At 46.5% G+C, this 23,449-nt stretch overlaps 1 protein-coding gene across 4 annotated transcripts in view; it reads right to left on the bottom strand.

Moving 5' to 3' along the window:
• gria4b (glutamate receptor, ionotropic, AMPA 4b) overlaps positions 1–23,449 on the bottom strand; it is a 113,097-nt gene that overhangs the window by 3,089 nt on the left and 86,559 nt on the right. For 2 of the 4 annotated variants that reach the window (XM_035625187.2, XM_035625185.2), the window contains exons 11-15: positions 21,584–21,957; positions 10,869–11,067; positions 9,343–9,590; positions 5,599–5,713; positions 2,653–2,790 (exon numbers count right to left, since the gene is read on the bottom strand). In XM_035625187.2, the coding sequence (XP_035481080.1) occupies positions 2,653–2,790; positions 5,599–5,713; positions 9,343–9,590; positions 10,869–11,067; positions 21,584–21,957 (1,074 nt within the window). Of the gene's footprint in view, positions 1–2,652; positions 2,791–4,773; positions 4,889–5,598; positions 5,714–9,342; positions 9,591–10,868; positions 11,068–21,583; positions 21,958–23,449 lie in introns of all 4 variants that reach the window. The other 2 variants (XM_035625186.2, XR_004790119.2) reach the window with 2 other exon arrangements.

The raw sequence follows: 23,449 nt of genomic DNA on the forward strand, positions 1-23,449 counted from the left end.
CTCAACGTTACAAATTTATTCTCAATGTTTGGAATTCATTCTCTACGTTACAAATTCATTGTCAACGTTACGAATTCATTGTCGACGTTACGAATTCATTCTCGAAGTTACGAATTCATTATCGATGTAACGACCTTATTCTCGACGTTACGGATTTATTCTCTATGTTCGGAATTCATTCTCTATGTTACAAATTCATTCTCAACGTTTCGACCTAATTCTCAACGTTACGAATTCATTCTCAACGTTTCGAATTTATTCTTGATGTCACGAATCTATTCTCGACGTTACGAATTAATTGTCGATGTTCCGAATTAATTATCGACGTTTCGACTTTATTCTCAACGTTACGAATTAATTCTCGACGTTACAAATTCATTCTCGACTTTACAAATTAATTCTCAACGCTACAAATTCATTCTTGACGTAACGACTTTCTTCTCAACCTTAGGAAATTATTCTCTACATTACAAATTCCGTCTCAATGTTTCTACCTTATTCCCGACGTTACGAATTTATTCTCGATGTTACGAAATCATTCTCGACGTTTCGACTTCATTCTCAACGTTACGAATTTATTCTCGACGTTACAAATTCATTCTCAACGTTACGAATTCATTCTCGACGTTACAAATTCATTCTCAACGTTACGAATTCATTCTCGACGTTACAAATTCATTCTTGATGTTACGAATTAATTCTCGACGTTTCGACTTCGTTCTCAACGTTACGAATTTATTCTCGACGTTACGAATTCATTCCCGACATTTCGACTTCATTCTCAACGTTACGAATTTATTCTCGACGTTATGACTTTATTTTCGACGTTACGTATTCATTCTCAACGTTGCAACTTTATTATCGACAACAAAACAACACCTTGCTTCTCTCATTTTCACTTCCAAATGTATCACACACACATATTTTGAGCAGCACTAGTGCGTCGGCTCTCCAAAGAACTTAAAACTAAAACTCCAATCTGCTTCATGTCAAGACGACAGGTACAAGAGTCACATTTGAATATCTCTACATATGTAAAAACAGCAGTGTAGCAAACCGCAGACTCAGAAAACACCTCTCATCGTCATTCACTGTCGTATGACGCCGGCCCCACTCCACACGCGAATCCATTCGCAACAGACTTATTACACGGTGACTGATGGCGCCCGGCGGCGGGAGGGGGAAGCCGACTCAGCAACAGTCAAAGCTAATGAAGTCGGTGCTGAAGTGCTGGTGGGGGACACATAACCACGTCGGACAGACACACACCGAGTGAGGGGAAGTTGTCTGAGAGACGAGTGGTCGACGCCCACGAGGGAAATATATCCGCAAGCTCACGTCAATATCGGCTCGTCGCGAGGGAAACATCAGGTATATACCATCTGTTAACTTTAGCCTTACAATATATATAGTGTTTAAATGGCTTTCGTTTTATGGGGTTTCCTGTGAGCTCAGGGGCGGGGTCCTTATTAAATTTTGCATCATTGATGATCTGCTGTAACTGACGAGACGTACTGTCCCGGAGCGTCGGGGTGCGGCCCGCACAAGGTTATGGGGAACTTTTCGCCATGATTTAAAAGAGAGTGGACAGATATCAGACGGACAAATGCTCTGCAGTTTGATGAAATGTCCTCGCAAGAGGAGACGAGTGTGAACAAAACAAGACGTCGGTCCTCATTTACCGAGACTTTCCTGCCAGTTCGTAAACGCTACAGTTTAAAAAAACTCTCAAATCTAGAGCAGCGTGTTTGAATTCTTATAAATTTCACTCAGACAAATTGAGATGAGAAATGTATCCGTGTGATTTCTGCGCCAAATTAAACTACCATCTTCTCCTTAATCTGTGTAAACCTGCAGTTTCATTCCCACATTTCATACTCGCCAACTCATAAATATTACAATTTCTTAGCGGATAGCGAATTTTGATTAAGGGTGATCAATCATGGCGGTTATTATGCATTTGTCCAACATAATTCAATTCATATATGAGCATCAGGCATGAACATAATCTCCACGCCGAGTTCAGAATGAATAATGCATTTTTCGATGAGCGGGTCGCGCGGAGCGGGTCGCGCGGCGGCGGGCGTCCGCTCGCTGACAAATGAGGGCCGACGCCTGCAGCCACACAAGCTGTGAAGGCGGCAGCAGCAGCAGAAGAAGTGACGTCATGTCGGAGGATGACTCATCGCTTCCTGTCACATTGAGGGGAGGGAACGCAGACCAGGACGTCACATGACCACAGAGCGAGCAGATACGACAGAGCGGGAAAGCGCTTTTTGCCACCGGTCACGACAGTCACTCAGCAATGGCGAAGCGAGCACGGGGGATATGGCGGTGGGTTCACTTACAGTCTAGTGAGGGGGGAGGGGGGGGGTTGCAAAGGCTCGATTGAACCTCCTACGAAAACCTCCCCCCCAACTACATCTTATCAGCTTCCCCGTCGCTGCCGTACCCACTGAAAACCTCGCTACACTGGGCTACGTTGTGGAGGCTGGCGCTGGGGCTGCGCCTCGGACTCTGGTGCGGGCTCTGGTGCGGCTCGGGGCTATGGCGCGGGCTGCCTGACGGGCGGGGGTAGCGGTGGTGGTGGGAGGGGTGGTAATGGGGGTGTTGAGACTGGGATTGGGATTGGGATTGGGATTGGGCCTCCACCTTCATTCTCTTGGCCTCGTTGCGCGACTTGTAGCAGAACTCGATGAGGGCCACCAGCATGGCCAGGCCCAGGCCCCCGACCAGGATGTAGAAGACCCCGGCCACGTTGCTCAGGCTGAGGGCCTGGGACGACTTGTCCTGCGGGCCGGGCGGAGGAGAGGAACACAAGTCAACGCTGCGCTTTAGCTGCGGCTCGTACAAAACAATCACTCAGACATTTATTCACAAATAAACACAATATCACATCAACGTCACAAACACACACACACACACACACACACACACACACACACACACACGCGACGGATCGCAGTCACACAACACTTCACTTTTCACTACGCTACCTCTTGGCCATGCTAACGAAATCTATCTGCTAACGAAATCTGTCTAACGAATTCTATCTGCTAACGAAATCTGTCTAACGAAATTTATCTGCGAACAGAACATTTCGGAAATCAGTTCTCTCTCTGCAGTTTAAACTGATCACAAAGACACTTGTGTTCTCACTTTACCCCCAGTGATACCAGACACGCAGATAGTTTTACTTTCATTTATCTGTGTTTTGCAGATATGCACCTTTGACATTTCCGTCTCACTTACTCTGAATAATCCACCGTGCTTTCATGTAACGGCACAACTATCGGTTACGTATGGATCCAATAAAATCTCGGCCGATGATGTGACGTGTGATGATGAACGTGCGGTGATTCGTTCTGCGACGGCGCTCATACGGAAACGCGGCAGAATAATGAACGCGGCTTTGTAGCCGCGTAGCTGCGACACCGGAAAAATGAATCCCATCAATATATTTCATGTTGCCTCCGTCATGTTTCTGTGTTTTTCTTTTTTGTGTGTTATTTGATGTCACACTGTGATTTGCTCTGTTTGTCGACCTTGTGGCCGTTGACTCTGAGACTTTAGCCACCAAATCTCGATATCAGCCACAGAAATGTTTCACAGTTCCATCTACGTCCACAGTTTGGATCGTTGACCAAAGATTTCTTTCATTAAAAAAAAAACTAAAATCACGCGCTGAACTGCCACAGTGGAATTAATTAATATTATTTGTGATTTGTTGGGTTTTCCCTGTAATATTGTAATATTGACCTCACCATGTAAAGTGCCTTGAGACAATGTATGTTGTGATTTGGCACTATACAAATAAAATTGATTTGAATTGAATTGAAAAATATCGAAGGTGTTTCTCGTTTTCTCACTCAAACGTAATGATTTTCTCGATCTGTAACACATGGTTTAACGTCTCATCTGGGAGAATCGGAGGCTTCTTGGGAACGTGCGGCTGTTACAGATCTCGTCAAAACGAGAAAAATATGTCGTCATGACGAGAAACACCCAAGATACTTTTGATTGTATTTTGATTCAGTTCAGCGCTTCCGTACAAAAGGCCTTAAACCACTTTGTACAAACGACATTGTCCCTAAAAAATAATCTGCCGGCTGCGAATTCTGTGGATTATCCAAACTCTGCTGTTGATATTTAAATGAGGTAATTAAAACTGTCCGCATGGCTGGATACGACTGGAGGCAAATGAGGAAGTGTGTATTTTAATGAACTGGCCCTTTAATTTCCCTCCGTATTTTGCCAGGCTGCTCTTCCTCTCCTCTGACGTTCACCTTTTTAAACCCCCCTTTTTTTCACATGTATGCAGATGATCTGACTCTGCTCTGATGAATAACCTGCAGGCCTGAGGGGGATATCGACGTCTAGTGTGAGGTACGGCGACGCCTGAACATGCCCCGGGACCGTCTTACTGTCGGTGACAGCCGGTGTGAGTGTGAGCCTGCACAACACGCAGCTTAGCTGCTGTAAAACCGCTTCGCACTGTGCCATGCACGCTTGTCCCTGTCATGCTGTGTCTCCTCAGGCTACGCCTCAAGTCTCTACCTGCATGTCTGTAACTCTCTCTCTCTCTGAGTATTATTAATATTGCTATGTGTGTGCGCGTCATATTAGCCCAGCCTGCTGCGGTGTAACAGAACAGTGCTGCCAGCGTTATATATATATATATATAATATATATATATATATATATATATATATACAAGTGTGCGTGTAGAGACAAAGAGAGGAGGGGGAGGCTCCCGGGCTGGTGGAGACTGACCTTACTTCCCGAGTCCTTGGGTCCACACTCCCCTTTATCGTACCACCATTTGTTTTTCAGTTTGTCTAAGACTCCTGCTTCACTCAGTTTCAATACGGCAAGGTTTACAGGCGTTCTTCAAATCACGAGGGGCCGGGGCGAGGGGGAGGGTAGGGTGGTGGGGAAAATAACATAAATAACATCATAGGACATGTTATTTTATGTTATTCACATCAGAAGAAGCCCAACAAAGAGCAGCTCAGTACTCTTCAGAAAGCGACGAAGCCGGGAAGGCGCCCGCCTGATGCTACATGTCTCTTTGCTCGTCGGTTTTTAAGATATTTGTTTTGCAGGGTGATGGGTTTATCGGGACATCATACGAGGGGCTGGGGCAGAGCTAACAGACACATGTGCACGGGGCCCCGGCTGCATCGCTTTCCTGGAACAGGCACATACTGCCGGGACCTTTTGTTACAACAAGTAACGGAGGCTAGTACTGTCAACCCAAAACTATTGGCTCAGAAAATCTTTCTCATACTTAAATACCCATGACGCCGCTCCTGTCATATTCCGTATATTCATTTTAAGTGCACCAATGATGCTAAAGGCCAAACTTTCAGATTCAACTCCCGAGTCCCTCCAGATATAAATAAACACCCGCGAATATTTTTGCTTCGACAGTACTCGCTCTCCTCTCGAGATTTAAGAAAGGAAACGCGGCGGTTTCCGTGGCCCGTTGGCGTTGGAGCGCGTCGACCCGGCAGATGCCCCTGTTACCAGCCAAAATCACATTTTCTCTTTTACCCGCATCAAGGTTCACATGGGCAAAGCGACATAGCGGCTAACCTTCTCGCCACCGCCTCCGCTGCCACACTCTCCTTTGTCGTACCACCACTTGTTTTTCAATTTGTCCAACAGGCCTTGCTCATTGAGTTTTAACACTGCCAGGTTAACTGCACTTCTTGAAAACGATAAAACATAATTGGTGAGAGGGGGTGAGTATATGCTGTCCAATTGTTATTATTTTGGGGGGTGGGGAAGGAAGAGAAGGGGGGGGGGGGGGGGGGGGGGAGTAGCAGTAAGAGAGGGAACAAGGGTGGAAAAGTGCATTAATGCTCTAAACGGTCACATCCCATCCCCGGACCCGAACACACGCCGAACACAAATCTCTCCTCCTCCTTCATCTGCCAAGTCCTGCGTCCTAACTGAAAGATAATATTAATGTTATGTATGTTGATGAGCTTACATGAGTGTTTTTCCTCATATTAAGGGTCAATGGTGTTTTTTTTTTACTATACACGAAGTTGTAGTTATAAGTTATGCAAATTTGATCATCTCAAATGTACGTGGACGTTTTAAAAGGTTTTAAAAGTTATCATTAGATTATGTTTGATCAATTCTGTTATCACAGTTGTTACTAGGACCGAGAAAAGTTATATGGATCCACTGCTTCAAAAAAACGCGGCAAACTTTGCCTCGAATATTCGCCGGGATGGAAAACGTGACGGATGCTTTGCTTCTTTTTTTCTTTTTTTAAGCTACGCCGTTAAATGTAATTTCTGGTTTGATAAAAACCAGAAGGTCAAAAGTTTCAATTAACCAGTGAAATATCGACCTGATGGGTCAATCGGCCACAAAATGTAGTTCCAGAAAATGAATCCTTTCTGATTTAGCATGATCACCTACATTTGCCTCATGCGCCAAAAGTAAACATTCCAATATTTTGGCGTATGACCAAAAATATTTTGATATAATGTAAGTAGTATTGCATCTTTATGCATCAAATAACCAATAAAATCAAACAACCAGAGCAGAGAACACCAGTCTGTGGTTGAGCCGCTGGACCTTTGACTAATGGTCTCTTGAAAATATTGATTCACTTTATGCCATAAAGTCAGAGGACAATCTGCCGGGTTGATTTGAAGTCCAAATATGTTAGATACAGAGCATTTTTCTTCCCTGACAAGAATTTAAAAAATATATATATATTATATGGGAAAACAAAAGTTAATGAAGACGTCTGTTGGCACAAAGGTTGTTCGATTTAAAACATTAAATATTGGCAGGAAAATGTTGGCGGTCGGCACCGTCGGTCCCAAAATATTACCATCAGCCAAATGATTTGGACCCGTTTTACACAACATGCTCATAGTTTATGTTTATCAGCCAAATTCAAAGCTCGCAGGATTTTCTGAGCATTAAGAAAATCATGATTGACTCGCAGGGAATGTCTGGAGTGCGTCACCATTTTCCTGGGTTAGTTCTGAGGGCTGCGGTGGTGATGTCTGACGACAGTAGAGAGAGAGAGAGAGAGAGAGAGAGAGATCTGCCTCGGCGTGCATTTTGATCCTTTTCATTTATTTGCATCATTGTGAAAATTAAAAAAAGGGAAGAACAGTCAGTTATGGAGATGGATCAGAAACACAAAGCGACACAGCTGATGGTGATGTTGTTTTTTTTGGAGCCATTTGAAATAACAGCCCTGAACAACCATTCTTGTTGTTCGCCCGCTCCCGATGTCGCTGGTGTGTTTCCTCGCTGATATCCGGACGAGTGACTGACAGAAGACGACAATCCGCCAAAAACAACGGGGCCGGACGGAGGCCCCGGCGGGACGGGACTACCGCGATCTGTCAGGAACTCGTCCTGGTCAAAAGCGGCGGCTGAAAACTGGCACCAGCTCGGCTGCGTGAAAGGCAAAAGGAGCAGCTGCTCCGCTCGACCTCGGACTTGGCACGACGCGGGGGAATTTACAGAGGACGACGGACGGGGGCTTGATTCACCGGCTGTGAGGAGTTGGCCTCTTTCTCTACCAATTATTCTCTCCAGCAGAGACGCTGGAAGTCGTGTCTTTATGTAGACAACATTCCAGAATTGTGTATTAATTTGAATGGAAAACAAACTCTGGCTTTGAGACAGTTAAATCATCCTTCTTTTACTTCTAACCGTCTAAAATCCACGATCCTCTCAGTTCGTCCAATGTGATCAGTGTTCTAAAATGAAATCAAATATTATTTTAAAAAATATTTAAAAACATGTTAGGACTACTGCTCTGCTCCTCTCAAAATGTTTCTCTAGAAAGATTTAAAAGTGGAATGAAATTTGGTACAGACAACTGTTTTTGGCATTGAAGTAACGGCCCCTCGCCAGCAGGGGGTGCTGCGGCCATCGTTACCTCCGCCAAGGACGTTATGATTGTTTGTGTGTCAGTCAGTTGTTTAATTAATTGGCATGATTACGCAAAAACGTCGGAACCGATTTCCATTCAAATTTTATAGCGGATCCGGACAAGTGGGGCATTTTCTCTAATTTCCTTTAACGTTGTGCGATAGAACGTTAAAGGGGCAGTGAGCAATTTGTATGGGACTGGGAGACGGACGCACTAACCACGTTGACAAAACCCCGGAATCGTAGCATCTGTCGCTAGCACCGCGAGGATGTATTCGCTGATTTTACAAAAAAAAAAAGAAAGAAAGTGTATTGGATTTAAAATCGCCTACTGCCTTCTTTAACCTTGGGCGGGGGTCTGCACCCTCCAGTATCCAATAGGTTCTCTCATCACATACGAGCAACAATAGCGACGCTGTGCTGTTCATCTATTTATAGAGCACAGTTACTATCTACGGTGCCGCAGCAATGTTCCTGCACCTCCACAGGAATAAATGAAAGTTCAAGCAATCATGGGGCTTCTGGTTTACACACACACACACACACACGCACAAACACACACACACACACACACACACACACACACACACACAGCGCACATCTGTGCAGTTTTTGCCGTTAGTATATTTATCAGTTCCCTTCAGTGAGACCTTGCCGGCGGGCTTTGATCGATGAGCGCGCGGATTGAGAGTGTGACTCCCCACAGTAATGACACTGTTTTCCGTGGCAGGTCTGTAAATTCCACCGTGTCGCCGAGGCGGTGACAGAGTCTGGCACAGTCACACCCAGGGCTGAGCAGTCAAACGGCTCCCAGAACACTACTTGAGTCACTTTAGTCGAGGAGAGACAACCAGTCAACTGTGAATTAAAAGCTGCGGTGTAGCAAAACATCACAAACTAATTAAATGTGAACATAAAATAAAAAATGCAGATTATCTTTAAAACAGCTTCAAAAGGAAGACATTCTTTTTCCAGAGGAGTTAAGTTCACCGGAGCGTTTGAAGCATGCCATTCCATAACATCCATACAAGCACAGGCACAGAGTTACCTGGTGTGAAGAGCTGCAAGGAAAAAACAAATGAAATAAAAAAACACCACTGCATCAGCGCCATAAGCCCCGCCCACCTCCCCCTTCCCCTCGCCACATGCGTGCAACAAACACGGATGTGAAAAAGCCACGCACTTCTGCCCTTAAAACAAAAGTTAAATTAAAATGACCCCGCCCGCCCACACAGAGCACAGAGCACAGAGCAGAACGTGGAGACAGATATATATATATATATATATATATATATATATATATATATATATATATATGTACATATATAAAGAGAGAGAGAGAGAGAGAGAAAAGGCGGCACACCAGGGAAGGTGGAATACCATAACAACACGTGGGTCATATTGTTACACTATTCCACCCACCTTAACTGTGAACCCTTCGGTGTGGCCACGCCGTAGCCCTTGGAGTCCAGGTTGCCTCCCACTTTCATGGTGTCGCAGGGCTTCCGCTGCTCCGTGTACTCGTTCATCGTGGACTCCAGCAGGAAGGCGTACTTCCCTTTGGACTTGCGGACGCGCGCCACGCCCTCCGCCGTGGTCTTGGTGAAGACCGTGGGCTCGGCCGACTTCATGTAGCCCCACATCTTCTCGTAGACGGCGATCTTTGACCGCTGCGGTCGGGGGGTCGGACGGCAGATGTGGCGGCGTGAGAGATGGAACAACATCAAACAGCAGGTGGAGAGAACACGGAGCGTCACCAATGATGTTTCACTTTGCCATAATCTTACCAAGGCCGATGATCAATCTGAGCCGTTCAATTTCTATTAACTGCATCTATAACTTACCAAGTGAAAATGCTCTGTCTAGCTGCCACTAGTTTGTAGCTCGCCTCTTTCAGACTCGCACTGAAGTCCGGACATTTTTCCGGAACTCTTCCGAAAGAGGCTGTTTGAGAAATGTCCCACAAATGTTGCTCGTGTTCACGGCCAGCTGCCTTCCGGAAAAACGCCCGAGTCCGTGTGAGAATACAGCGGGAGAGTCTCCGGAGGATTCACGCCGAGCGTTGATGACTGTGAAACAAAATCTCTGCTTTCCTCAGAGGAATTATCGTCGTGTCCTGCCCCCCGAGCGATCTTTACCCAGACGCCACGGAATGCTCCGGATATTTGATGATGCCGATGATGATGATGATGATGATGATGATAATGATGATTCTGCATCGCGGAAAGCAAAGAGTTTTTGTTCCTGGTCATCGACACGACCACTCGCTGGCTGTGAAAGCACGAGGAGACTTTCCCACTGTGTTCTCACATGGGCCTCTTTCCCCGGATGTTTCACAAGGGAGCTGGCGGGAAAAGTTCCCGGAAGACGACGGGGGCCCTCCGGAGAAGTTTCTGAAAAACGTCCGGACTTCGGAGCGTATCTGAAAAGCAGCTCGAGATCCTGCTCACAGTTGCTCGTCCTCATGAGGACAGATTTCATTCAACTTATAATAAACTATATGCGTACTGTACATGTGGTTTTTATTGTTTAAAAAAAAAATTTGTTTTGATTTTAATAAAGTGTGGCTGCCAAGATTACACTGCTGGATTTCTTTTGCACAATTCTTGTGCAATATTTGCACAAATCACTGATACCGTGTAAGGTGTTGTAGTGTGTATATTCTCTATGATCTTTTTAATGTCATCACTATTCATTTCTTCTATCTCATAATCTATTTCATTTACAGACCCCCTCCTCACAGATGGCGTGTGCAAACGCAGGATCTTTGCCGCTGAACAGTAATTACACTTCGTCCAAAATATATATCCGTCAAAACATATCTTATTGACCCCAGGACACATGGTTGCCTTGGAGACCCGATAGGCTCCTGCAGATGTTCGCCGGACATTTTTTTCCACCTGCGCGTAAAACAAGCTCCGCCTACCTGTGCGAGAGCAACAACTCACCCTGAAGAACTCTTTGGTCGAGCCGGAGTCCAGAGTGCCGTAGGCGATGTCCGTCTGCTTGGCCAGGTCCTCGGCGCTCTCGATGGGGGAAACCATCCGCTCCACGGTGAGGAAGGCGGCCAGGTTGGCCGTGTAGGACGAGATGATGATGAGCGTGAAGAACCACCACACGCCGCCCACGATTCGTCCCGACAGCGATCTTGGAGAGAGACAGAGAGAGAGAGAGAGAGAGAGAGAGAGAGAAGGGAAGAGCGGGGGGACGGAGGAGGAATATTGTGGAGGGATTGGATGGAAGAGGAAGTGTCAGAGAGTAGAGGAAAAGGATCATCGGGGTGTAAAAAGGGTAAAATCAGGAGGAGAAAAAAGAGAGAAAACAGTCAATGGTTGTTTTAAAAATAGGGCGAAACATCTACACATTTATTATGGAATATGATTGAGTAAAGCGTGAAGAGACAAGCCGCCACAAGGTGGCGCTCCGACACCACTCCACTGTACCAGAGCTGTATTTACCCTTCATTAGTGCAGATTGCCTCATGAAAAAACAACAACCCCACATGCTTGTGTTGACCAGCGATGCACAAGCCCCTCGTCCCTCCTTCCACAACCTCTCTCTCTCTCTCTCTCTCTCTCTCTCTCTCTCTCTCTTTTTTTTTTGAGGAATAAAAAATATAAAGAGCTGCAGGTTTCCCGCGGACCGGCGCAGCGAGGGCCACTGTTCTTTTCTCGTTTGAACGCTCGGGGGAGACAGATCGCTCGCTGCCGGGAGGTGGGGGGGTGGGGGGGGGGGCAGCGGAAGGTCGTGAGGAGAATCTCAAACCGTAAATGCGGCATTGAGGAGAACAAACAAGATCTCCCCCCTCGAGGATACAAAACCCTCAGGCCTCCTTGTCAGATAGAGGGAGGGGGAGGCACTGTCTTCTCCTGGCTGGTGTTTCAAATGTGTCTTACTGCAATCTGCCCACAACTCTCCCTGTTCCCCGGTACACACTGTGCTCTCGGTGTTTCCTGTCATGTGCACGCATTCACGCGGCTTCACAGACACGGCGGGGAAGCATCCATCTTTTGTCAACTGACTCCACGTCCGTTCCATCATGTGATACGACCCGATGCTGCTGGGCCAGAGGTCAAACCAACGTGACGTCACCCGCAGGTTTGTGAGCTGTCTGACTGACAGCTCGGCCACTGCGCGCACACGTACACCTTCAACCGTCGGACGGACCGGCCGTCAATCACGCTGTGTCCACGCTCGCCTGTTGGACTCCGCGAGATGCCGAAATGAACATCACGCTGTACTGGAGAAGACTTGAATCTGGGAGATGAACCATGAACTCCTCAGGACAATGTTTACCGACGTCATAGATCGAGCGAGAAGAGGAGAGAGTCGCTCGCTCGTAGACGTAGAGCAGTCGCCCTCTGCTGGTCATTCCAGAGAACACAGGCTTCAGGCACCTGCGCGTTAGCTTCCTTTCCCGGACGCGTGACAGAATTGCTGGTTTTTTAATATTTTCTGTAACAGCGTCCTTGCCAACTCGGCTCTTTCATACGAGCGTCCGTCTGAACCAAAGAATTAGCGGAGGAAACCTTTGTTTTCTCTTCCCGTGCTGATGAAAGTAAACCTGAAAGTCCAGCTTCCACTACAGAGGAGCTGCAGCGGTGCGTATCTCCTACACACACACACACACACACACACACACACACACACACACACACAATGCAAGCGTTGCCCATGTAATAGACTTACTTGACGTATAAGCTCTGGATTTGAATACAAATGACTTCCCCCCCCCCCCCCCCCCCCCCCCCCCCCCCCCCCCCCTCTTTGTCTCCCCTCTCTTTCTATTTTTTTCCTCCTTGAGACGGTTCAACGCGCCTCTGCGAGAATTCGACTGTAGAATAGCGACTCAGGGGGCTTGATCCTCTCCTCGCTGTCTGCGCGAGCAGCAGCACAGGAGGATTGTGGGAGAGTGTAGCGACGGGAGCGGCGGAGGAGAGTCTCTCTCTGCCCGTCCTCCCGACCCTCTGAACGGTGTGTTTCCTGGCTTGATCCCCCTGACTTTGATCCACAGTGACACACTGCTGTGTCTTGATGGGCCTGCGGTAAACACACGGGGGGGGGGGGCACGTCAGTATCTCCCGTGTGCTCCTCTTCCTCTATTGACCTTGAGTCGATGATGACAAAACAATATGCTAATGGCTTTTCTCCATAACGTGTATTATATCACAACAGGGGGTCGACAAACATCGTCCTCCTCCGCTAAGAGGACGAGTGATGTCATTCAATGAGCATCCCATCGATTTTAAGGAAAAACACTTTGTCTGACGACTCTTTCCGATTGTTGTCGAGTCATTGTCTGTCGATTTCTTCTGTTTGTTTGATCGTTTGCAGGAAACCTCAAAAAAGTCATGGAGGGATTTGCCTGAAGGTTTTATTTTTTTTTGAATCACAGACGGGTCTCGTTCATGGTAACAGGTGACGACATTTTAGGAGGGAGGATATTTTGAAGGATTCTTCACCATAGTGAGATGAAGCAAAACTTGACATTTAGAGTCCGATCTTCAAGAATACATCACACTGTGAAAGAGAAGTGGGTCAGATGCAGATGGATGGATGTAAGTTTTGGGTGAAACAGCGGGAGGGGGATTATTCGCCCGGGGGTCTGCTTTATTTTGTTTGTTTCTTCTCCTATTTTTATTCAAACTTGAATGCGTTATTACTCACAGACCAAAATAAATGTTCAGTTCCGGGCAACATGGTCTGCAACTTTCAAAATGTAAGAATTTCTTCCATCAACGTTACACACTGGCATTTTTTTAAATATAAATATATATATATTTTTTTAAATATATATTTTTAAAAATAAATATTCACAACGTTGTGTGAATAAAAACAAATTAAAATCCTTTTCAATTGTAAATTATATATATAATTTTATATATATATATATATATGTGCAGGGAGGCTGAAAGATACAGGCCAGTTTGTGTGTGGAACTGACTCAAAGTAAACTACATAATAATAGTTCATAGTTTTGTGAGAAAATAAAAGTTTATGGTACAGATGAATTATTTCCATTAGGCTTTAGATACACACACAGTACCAGATAATAAGATCAACAAATAGTTTTTGTTTTTTAAATAATTTCTTCACTATAAAAAAAGATAGAATATTATAAGAATTATCCTTTAAGGCCTCCGTCATGTTGTACCTTAAGGTTCATGAAGTATGTCAAATGAATCTGCAACTACACACAAACTGCCACACACTGAGCGTGCAACCATCATTCTCATTACACTTTGCAGTTTTATACTCGGCCTTCGTGTGAAGCAGTATTCAGTATGAATCCAGCAGGCGTGTCTAATGAGAACATAAAAACTTGATACTAAGGTTTGTTAGTACATGAGCAGAAAAAGGTCAGGGAACGATGTTGAGCTCTGATGGTTATGAAGACTGTTGAATCATTTAGATTTGTTTGTCATATACAGTCTGTGTTTATCCAGATGTGGTCATTAGAAGTGTTTTTTGCACTGTAAAAAAAAGAAGAAGAAGAGAATAAGAAAATCGAAATCGGTTTCACTGCAGTTGAGAGGTTGTGAAAAAGAGAAACGTTGGGGAGAACGCGACTGTAACGATGTACGAGACCAGTTCTCCCGCGAGTGGAGGAAACAAGAGCCGACGACGACCAAGTAGAAAGTGAAACGGAAACACAACAGAAAACTGGCTCCAGTGTTTTGGGGGAATGGGATTCTTCGCAGCAGAACGCAAAACCTCAGGGTATAAAGAATGCTCAACGTGGAAAATAAAATAAAAAGAAAGAGGATCATTTCTGCAATTACACAGCAATTAGTCAACACTTTGCTCCGAATGGCTAATCTGCCTAATGTAAATTAATTTGTGTGTATTAAATGGGACGGGAGAGACGCAACATGTGTCTGGCACGGTTTGCATCTCGGCTGGGTGGCGTTTAAAAAAAAAATAATAATCTCCACGTGTGAAAGAAAACAGAACAAACCCGAGAACTGGAAATGCAGTTTATCAATTTAATCTTTTAATTTGCCCTGCGGCCTTCGTGAGGTCTGTCTGACTCCTTCACCGTTGCCTTGAGGCAGGAGACGCACCAAACCGACGGGCGGCGGCCCCAGCTCGTCGCGATGTGTTCCGCACCGTCGCAATGGGATCTGCTCAGATCCAGCGAATCACAGCACGATAAGACGGAAGTACGAAAGAAAGCAAAGCGAGGAGAATCCAGAGGGTTCGCAAAGAGGCCGGCTGGCGGCCGAGCTTCCTCCTCATCTGTCTGTCGATCTGTGTCGACATGTGGAGGATCTGCCTCTGTACGACATTACGGAGAAACGATTTCTGGTTTCCTCGTTCTGAAAGACTCCCCCCCCCCCCGCAGCAGGCGATCGTCTCTGTCGATGCAAGTTGCTTGTCCCTGACTTTAAAAGAAGCGATGTGGAGCATCACGGTACATTTCCAGTACTGTATGTGTGCATGACACACTGTCACACCTTGTGGGGACAACGTATATTTCCTCAAATTTGAAGAAAAATTGAAATATTAAGGAGCTTTCCATGAAATGTGAAGGACAAGAAGGATGAAGGCAAAGCAAATCTCAATCTGAGGATTAAATATGATAATAAGGTTCACGTTAGTATCACCGGCCAGTGGGCGACTCCGTCTGACGCACTGTGACATTGAGCGGCAAAGTTTAAAGCGAACAGCTCGCGTTTATTTTCCCTTTGATGTGAAGAAGAAGGGAAAAAAAGATTGAAATTTAAAGCTGCTGTCGGGGATGATTTGGTGCAGCGTTCGTTTGTGTGTGCAGCGTGTGTGTGCGTGTGATTCTGCAGGATGTGAGGAATGTTTCATGGGACGGAGAGAAATGGGCGCAGAGAGGAAAACATGCACAGGAAGTGGAGGAGGTGATGAAGTGAAAGAGATGGAGAGGGCGAGGAAGAGGAGGAGGCAGAGCTTCAATAAACGAGGAGCAGCTCTGTCTGTTCCCGGGGTGATACCTGGGGCGGCCCACTTTTTGACTTATTCATTGCGGACAAACTGTCACTCTGGATCATTTTCTCCCGACCTCTGTTCACGTGTCCCGTCCCCGGCCTCGCCTCCTCCCCTCAGACGCCGCCCTGATGTCACATTTAAAATCTGTGTCCAACCACAAACGCTCAATTAAAAAGCAGAAAAAGATGCGGCGGCTTTATGAAGGTCAACATTCGCCCTCTCTCATCAATATCCACATTATTTATTTTGTTTCTTTTGATCGCTGATGACACACTGACAGTATTTTTTCACAATAAAAGCCTCTACCAGAAAATGGGGGGGGATTATGTTCTTTGAGCCACTGGAAACTTTTATATGTGAAATATCACATCAAGAAAAAGCAAATAGGCCGCAACGAAACGGATGTGTTTCCAGAGGACACTTAAAAGTGATGCACATCGTCTGAATCATGCGATCACAATGTTAAAATAAATTTAAAAAACGCTAATTTTCCAGCGCCGCCCACGGAAAGAGAACCTCAACAGCGCTGTGAGTCAAAATCAGCGGCAACAACAAGCGTGTCCAGACCTGTGCAACACTTTTAAGTGTCCTCTGGAAACACTTCCGTTTCGTTGCGGTCTATAGGCAGCGCTTTTCCTTAATGCGCTGTGTTGCGGTCTTTGCTGCGCAGTCGCAGTGCTGTGAGCTCTCAGGGCCACCGTAGTTATCAGGTCTGAGCAAAAACTGAAGTACGTCTGAGGCCGACCACACAAAAACAACGAGGTCGTTCACTGGTTCACCGCTTGCGCGTCGTCATGTTCCTTCTGGGAGTCTACAAAATGGCGGACAGTCGACGATTTTTTTTTTATTACTCATTATAATGGTGCGTTTCCTCAACTTGGCACTTGACCTCCACTCCCCACACAGACGGCGTCAGAGCCAGAGTCAGAGCGGCCCGTAATTAGCGGGAGAACATCGGACCCATCGGCCGAGCGCGAGGGAGGGCGAGCTCTGCTGACACAAGTCGGCGAGTGATGCGGCAGAACGGCGGCGAATCAGCTGGATAACAAAGCTAATTGGCATTGAATTAATAGAATAATGGGGGATCTTGCGAGATAGAGCACTTGAAAGTCACTTGTGGCTTTTTTCCCCACAAATTTCTGCGAGCGAAATTAAAAAAGTTACGCCGCCGTCGGGAAAACTTGCCCGTCAGTGTTGCACGCGCTCCGAGCTAATCAGGACTAATCAGGGCCGATCGCGGCGTTCTCATCAGCTCGCCAGCGACGTGCGGCAACTATGACTCAGCGGAAGAGACGGAGATAATCCATCGGCGGCGAGTGAGGCAGAGGCGACAGGAAACACCTGGTGCAGCCACGCGCCGCGATATTCATATTGACATTTTCTGACTTGTGATGTGGCATCCGGGCAGATAAACACCAGAATAACTTAACTTCCATTCGTGTGGCTCGCGCGTGGTCAATTAGAAAAAGAAAAGAAAAGACGATCATGTCACCGTTTCATTCATTCGCCCCTCTTCTTCCCCTTGTTTCCACGGAGACCGGGGATATTAATCACTGAATTCATTATTGTGGGCTGCCTTGAGGAAGCAGAGGGAGGTATTAACCCTGGTTCAGAGGCAGAGTGAGACGTCGACATGAACAGTGGAAGAATCACACGTGTCGCGGACAGAATCCCAACGAGAAATATTGTATTGATCTGTTACAGTTCAAAGTAAACGTACAGAGGTCGGGACGTTTTGATGATGGATCAGCTAATGGACAGGGGTTTTCTTTTTGGGAGACTTTGAGTAACTACTCAGATCTTTGTAGGCGACGTTAAGAACGGGCTCTTTTTCTACCACTGTGACTTTATTAGCTTTTTACAAGATGGCTTTCCTTAAATTACAAGCCACTGGCTGATCTTGTTCAACGACGGGATTAACTTTTAATGAGATGCTCAAAGCCGTCCTGTTCATGGTTTAATGCTAGCTGCACAGATGTGCCTGTTTTTAGTTTTTTGGGGCTTCCAGTGAATTCCTGCAAAACAAGACCAACTTTGTTAAGTTCTTCTCCTCACTGATAAATAAGACAGTCGCCCACAACAGGAAGTCTTTTATACTGCAGCGATCTGGGGGACGCTGATGATCATAATGACAAGGTTGTGCAGTCATGAGGGTTTGATGAGTTTCACAGAAAATTAAGAGACGTTAAAAAGATTATAAAGTTATGAAAATGTTTTTACATGAGGCCCGATATCTCCCGTTCCGCTGTGTTGCCCCCCGGTGGCTAGGTGCAGTATAGGTCATTAAACCCCGCCCCCTCCATGTAAGTGGACGGGACACGGACCAAACTAAAAAGTCCATGTTAGATACGTTTTTTCTGTAATTTTAGGGAAGTTGTTATCACACCGATGTATGTTGTACGTTTGGTTTTAATTCGTTATTTGATGCTATAAAAAACTGGCTGACACGAAATGATTGACCTCGAAAGGGCAAGATGGCAGCTCCCATATGCGGGATATCTGGCTTCATTTTTGCCGTCCAACCTTATCCACAGTCCGTGGTTTCAAGTGACAGACCCTGACATTGTTTGCGCAGCTCATGAAGCTCTTCTGTGATCTATTTCTGGTGGATGAACGTTTCGGGGACTGTGTCGCGAATCGCAGACTGACATTTCAGCGTCCGGCCGTCTCCCATGCGGCTCCCCGCGGCAAATTCGTCCCATTCACCTCTGCCCTTGTCGCTCCCTCTGCGCCGTCTAATCTCCCCCCGTGTGAGGGGATTTGCATGTTGCCCTGTCAGGCTAAAACCAGAGTGGAAGGCGCTCCCGAGCTCCGGGGCTCGGTGCTGATGGATTGGGGAGAGGCCCGTGGGATTAGCAGTGACAGGTGGAATGCAGCAGGGACCACAGGCGGAGACAGAGAGGGGCTGAAATGTTAGACTTTTTCATTCTGACGCCGACATTGTTGTGCGGCTCTAAAGTCCTTATCTGCGGTACACAGGCAGGGATGGTTATGGTGGTGGTTGGGGGGGGGGGGTGGTCTGCACACACGTGAACAAAGCGAGTGTACTTCTTAAATGAGTGCGCTTAATCACAGTCACAGCGCCATTATTGTCTCCTCTATAGGTTGCTTACGTGAGGCCGGGCTATAATTTCGAAGGCGCTCTAACGTTCATCGGGATCCTCCATCTTGTGTCTTTCTCTGTTCTCCTCTGGACGAGGGGGGGGGGGAGGGAGGCTGAAAGATACAGGCCAGTTTCCTTTCATCGTCCAAAATCTTACCAACTCTATCACAAGTACAAGAACCATAAGGGCTTAAAGCAGATAAAAAGAAGAATTTCTATGAAAGACTTAAAATAACTCTAGGAGCCATTTTAGCAGTAGCTTAAAAACAACCCAAACAATCCATCTGCTGGAACTTTGAGCTGGACAAAGCCGTTCAAACAGCGAAAAGGCAACGTTGGAGACGCCGTCACAGGCTTTGTAGCATCTATAGGTTTGAACATAACAGCAGATATGTCACTGTGTGATGACGGACAGGAAGCAAAGATGACCAGCACTGAAAGGCTGGAGAGAAACAAGGCCGCACATTGAACTTTAATGGCCCCGGTTCTCTGCCCTTCCACCGAACCGGGCCACTTTCACAGGAAACGGGTTCTGCTGGGTCCGAGTCCCAAGGGACCCTTTGTTCGGCTCGTGTCTCGTAGTTTGGACAAAGGGCAGAGAAGTCACAGTGTATCCTTAATGAATCACACAGGTTTTTTTCTAGTATGGAGCAGACAGCGGGGTCAACGGGACCGTGGAGCTCGAACACACAAGACGTGAGGCGGACGAGTGAGCGAAGCCGCGACTGACAAGACACCTAGACAACCCGATTCCCTCGCAAGCAGACGGCGACACAGTGTACATGTGCGGGTGAGGCTGTGAATTACAACGTGGCCGGAGAAGAGGGAAAGATCGACACCAGCAAGGACACACACTCGCTCCTACACAACATGTACACACAACACACGGACGTGAACACAACACGAGCAGCAGACAAAAGTGCAACACGTGAGCTTACCGCTTACCGCTAACAACACAAAAAACATAGTACCAGATCCTTAATGCCTGTATACTGTGGTTTTCAAACCACAGTCGTCATGCAAATTACCAGCGATATACAGCAGATTGTGCAGTAACTTACTTAAATGACACAAATAAGTCAGATGAGGAACATCTGTATCATCTTTGGCAGATGAAAACCCGAATATTTAAAGTGTTTTAACATTTGAGAAACTAAATATAAAGTGTTTGTTTTTTTTAAGAATTAGTCCAGCTTTTTGTAAAAACGCTAATTTGCTTCCTTGTGAGATGGAACGACCGAAAATCTGATGAAAATCGAATGTCTGTGGGTCGATTAAAGTCTCAGATCGGATGTTTAGCTTAGCTTTAGCCTAGCATGAAGACTGGAAGCAAAGGGGAAACGGTCAAACTGGCCCACAACACTGACCAACACATCTAAAGCCAACAAACTACCAAACATCTTTATTATTTTTTTTTTTGTCCAAATGAAAATATCTCAACAACTGTTTTACAGACGTTGCTCATTCCCAGATGATGAATCCTTAAGACTTTGGTGATCCCAGATTTTTCCCTCACGAAGCACCGGGAGGTTAACTCTGACCGTTTTTCAGTGAAGATCTGGTTCAGACATTCACTTCTCCCTCAGGATGAACTGTAATACGTAGGGTCGTCTACTGCCATCCCTAGGGACATTCCCACCTGCCTCCGCTGCGCTTTGTCTTCAGCGCCAAGAAAAGCAAACACAACAGTTTGCGGTTTTAGGGATTTTACATCCAAACTGTTGTTTGGTTCCACCTCATGACAAACTGCTTCAGAGGAGTTGGTAATTTTTCGTGACCCTTGGAAAAGAGCCAGGCGCGTTTCACACCTTCAACCTTTTCTTTAGCTTTGCTAAGAGTGTACAACTATGGCTCCAGACTTAACGCCACAGACACGAGATTAATAATCTTCTCCTCTCATTGTCACACAGATCTTTAAAAAAGAACATATTTCCGTGAAGGCGGACCAATTTCTTCAACCGCTCGTCATTTTTATTTTTCGTCTTAAGGGTCATATCTAGAGGCAGAATGTTACGATATGATCAAAAATCGTGACAATGATTAAGTTAAGTTATGAGATTTTCACATCGTTAAAATAATCAACACAAGTGTGAGGATTTTTCAAGTATCTCTGTGGTTCATAATGAATGTTTGAGCTTTATTGTGAATGTGAGTTATGACTCAGGCCAAGGGCACACTGCAGGACTATTAGGACTGAGGAAAAATATAAAAGATCCCACTCATAATACTCTTCTTCTTAAAACTAGCTGAATTTGAAAGTTATGATTTCCCCCTCCCCTCTTCACTGACACAGGCTTCTGCTCGTCACAGCATGCGGCCAAGACTCATCCAGTTTCCTCTTTTTGTCGATAAAAAACATGTCTGAAATAATAATGATGGAGGTCTGAACTGGACTGGCAGGCGAGGGATTGAAGTTTACCCTGATCGTCTAGACAGACACAATCCGATCGGACGTGATGTCCCATTGTGATTACGACTGGCCTAGAGGTCCTGTAATGTGTCCCCAGCCCGAGGAGGGAAGGGCTGAAGCAGTATCAGTGAGACATCGCAGCAAATACTGGGCCAACGTCTTTGACAGTTTGAAGGACAGTCGGCTCTTACCTGGGGGAGATGTCACAGCCCTGCTGCATGAAGGCGCCCAGGGAGAACCAGAGGGAGTTGAAGATACCGAACTCGTTGGGAGGCTGGTCACTTGGCGGACCGTCAGTGCCCTCTTCGGGCTCCTCGGTGTGCCATTCGTACGGGCTGAAGCGGCTGACCAGGAAGAGCACCACGCTCACGCCGATGTAGGCGAACACGATGCACATCCAGATCTCGTAGGCCAACGGGTCCAGGAAGGAGAACACCCCCGGTTTGGATTTCTGGGGCTTCTTGATCATGATGGAGATGCCCAGCGACATGAAGGGCTTGGAGAAATCGATCACCTCCTCCCGGACCAACGTGATAGTCAAAGGGGCCACAGCGATTTCCGCTTTCTGCGGGGAATGGGACGGGGTAGAGAGAGGAATTTGATTAGCCGCATGGATGAGCCTCACGCAGAGCAACTCTAAATCCAAATGATGACGGATAAACAAATGCAAATGATGGATCATCTCTCTGAGCTGTGCCATGCCGCAATCAAACATCACTTAGTCACAGATACGACATCCAAAAGGCCAACAGCTAGCCAGCCATCAAACAACAACAACAACAATTACCCCGTTCCTTCGTCTTCAGCTCGTGTCAATTCATAAGAATTTCTCCCCTTGACTGAACGAATCGGTGAGCGATCAAGTTCAGACAGTGGCTGAATACGTCTCGGAGTGATCGGGTTAAGACGGAGAGAGAAAGGAAAGAAATTGGAAAAAAGGAATTCCGAAACCCTCTCTAATGCCGAGAGGCTTAGCTGGAACTCGGAGGGAATCAGCTGGGAGGATAAAATAATGTGCCAGAGAAATATGCTTACAGCACAGGAAGGGGGAAAAGTAATGGGATGCAGCCACCTATGAGGTCTGCAGCTGTGTGGGGGGGGGGGGGGGGGGGGGGGGGAGACACTGGCTTGCTTAAAATCCACAACCCAGATTAAAGGCAGTGACTTAGCAGCACTTGTGTGACCTTGCCTGCCTGGCTCGCGAGCAAAGGGCTCAATAAGAGCAAGAATTTAAAGTTTTCATTACGACCGTCTGACACTTAACGGAGGTAGGACAGGAGGAAATGGGGCCCGACCAGGGAAAGGAAGTGAAAGAGATTTAAGTTCTTTCATCCTCTGCAAACTGCACTAAGATGACAGCTCCGGGGCATTTAGTGAGCGCTAAAATACATGTCAGGTTGAAAGGGAGGCCGGGCTTTTGTGGCGGCGCTGGGCTTTTTTTATTGGGGGTGGGTGGGGGGGGAGCCGGGGAGGAGTGTATGGTCTCTGAGCAAAAGCCCTGGACGGGAAAAGCGCTGACAGCGTCCATGTCCTCAGACGTTGCCATGAACGCTGCAGATAAAGCCACCGGCATCGCCACTGCCCCGCAAACGCAAACTCCATTGTGCAGCACTTCTTGTTTTCATTCGTGACCCGTCACACTCTAACCACCTTGAACTAAACTCAAAGTGCAAGTGTGCAGCTTTTTACAAAATCTTGACTTCACACGTTTCCTCATTTTCAAACAGCCCTGGTTCTTGTTGGACAAGAAGAAAAAATGTGCAATGCCTCCACATTTAGAGCTAACAAGAGTGTTTGAGACGGGGATGAATGAGAGTAGTGCAAAAAAACTGCTATTCTGGCCTGGGATTGAGGTTTAAGACCAAAAACTGTGACCACAGCTGTACTTGGACAAAGCACAAGCTGCATCCTGTCGAGGCTGCAGTTCTGGACAGATGGCGTCACGGCGGCGCGTCTAGGCAGTAACCAGTTCAAAGGAGATGCACCATTTCGAAGGAAAATGCGTCCTTCCATTTCCGATCGACGGAGGATGCAGGAGGTGGATCCTCCTCGTTCCT

The sequence above is a fragment of the Scophthalmus maximus genome, chromosome 2, assembly GCF_022379125.1.
Source record: "Scophthalmus maximus strain ysfricsl-2021 chromosome 2, ASM2237912v1, whole genome shotgun sequence".
NCBI lineage: Eukaryota > Metazoa > Chordata > Actinopteri > Pleuronectiformes > Scophthalmidae > Scophthalmus > Scophthalmus maximus.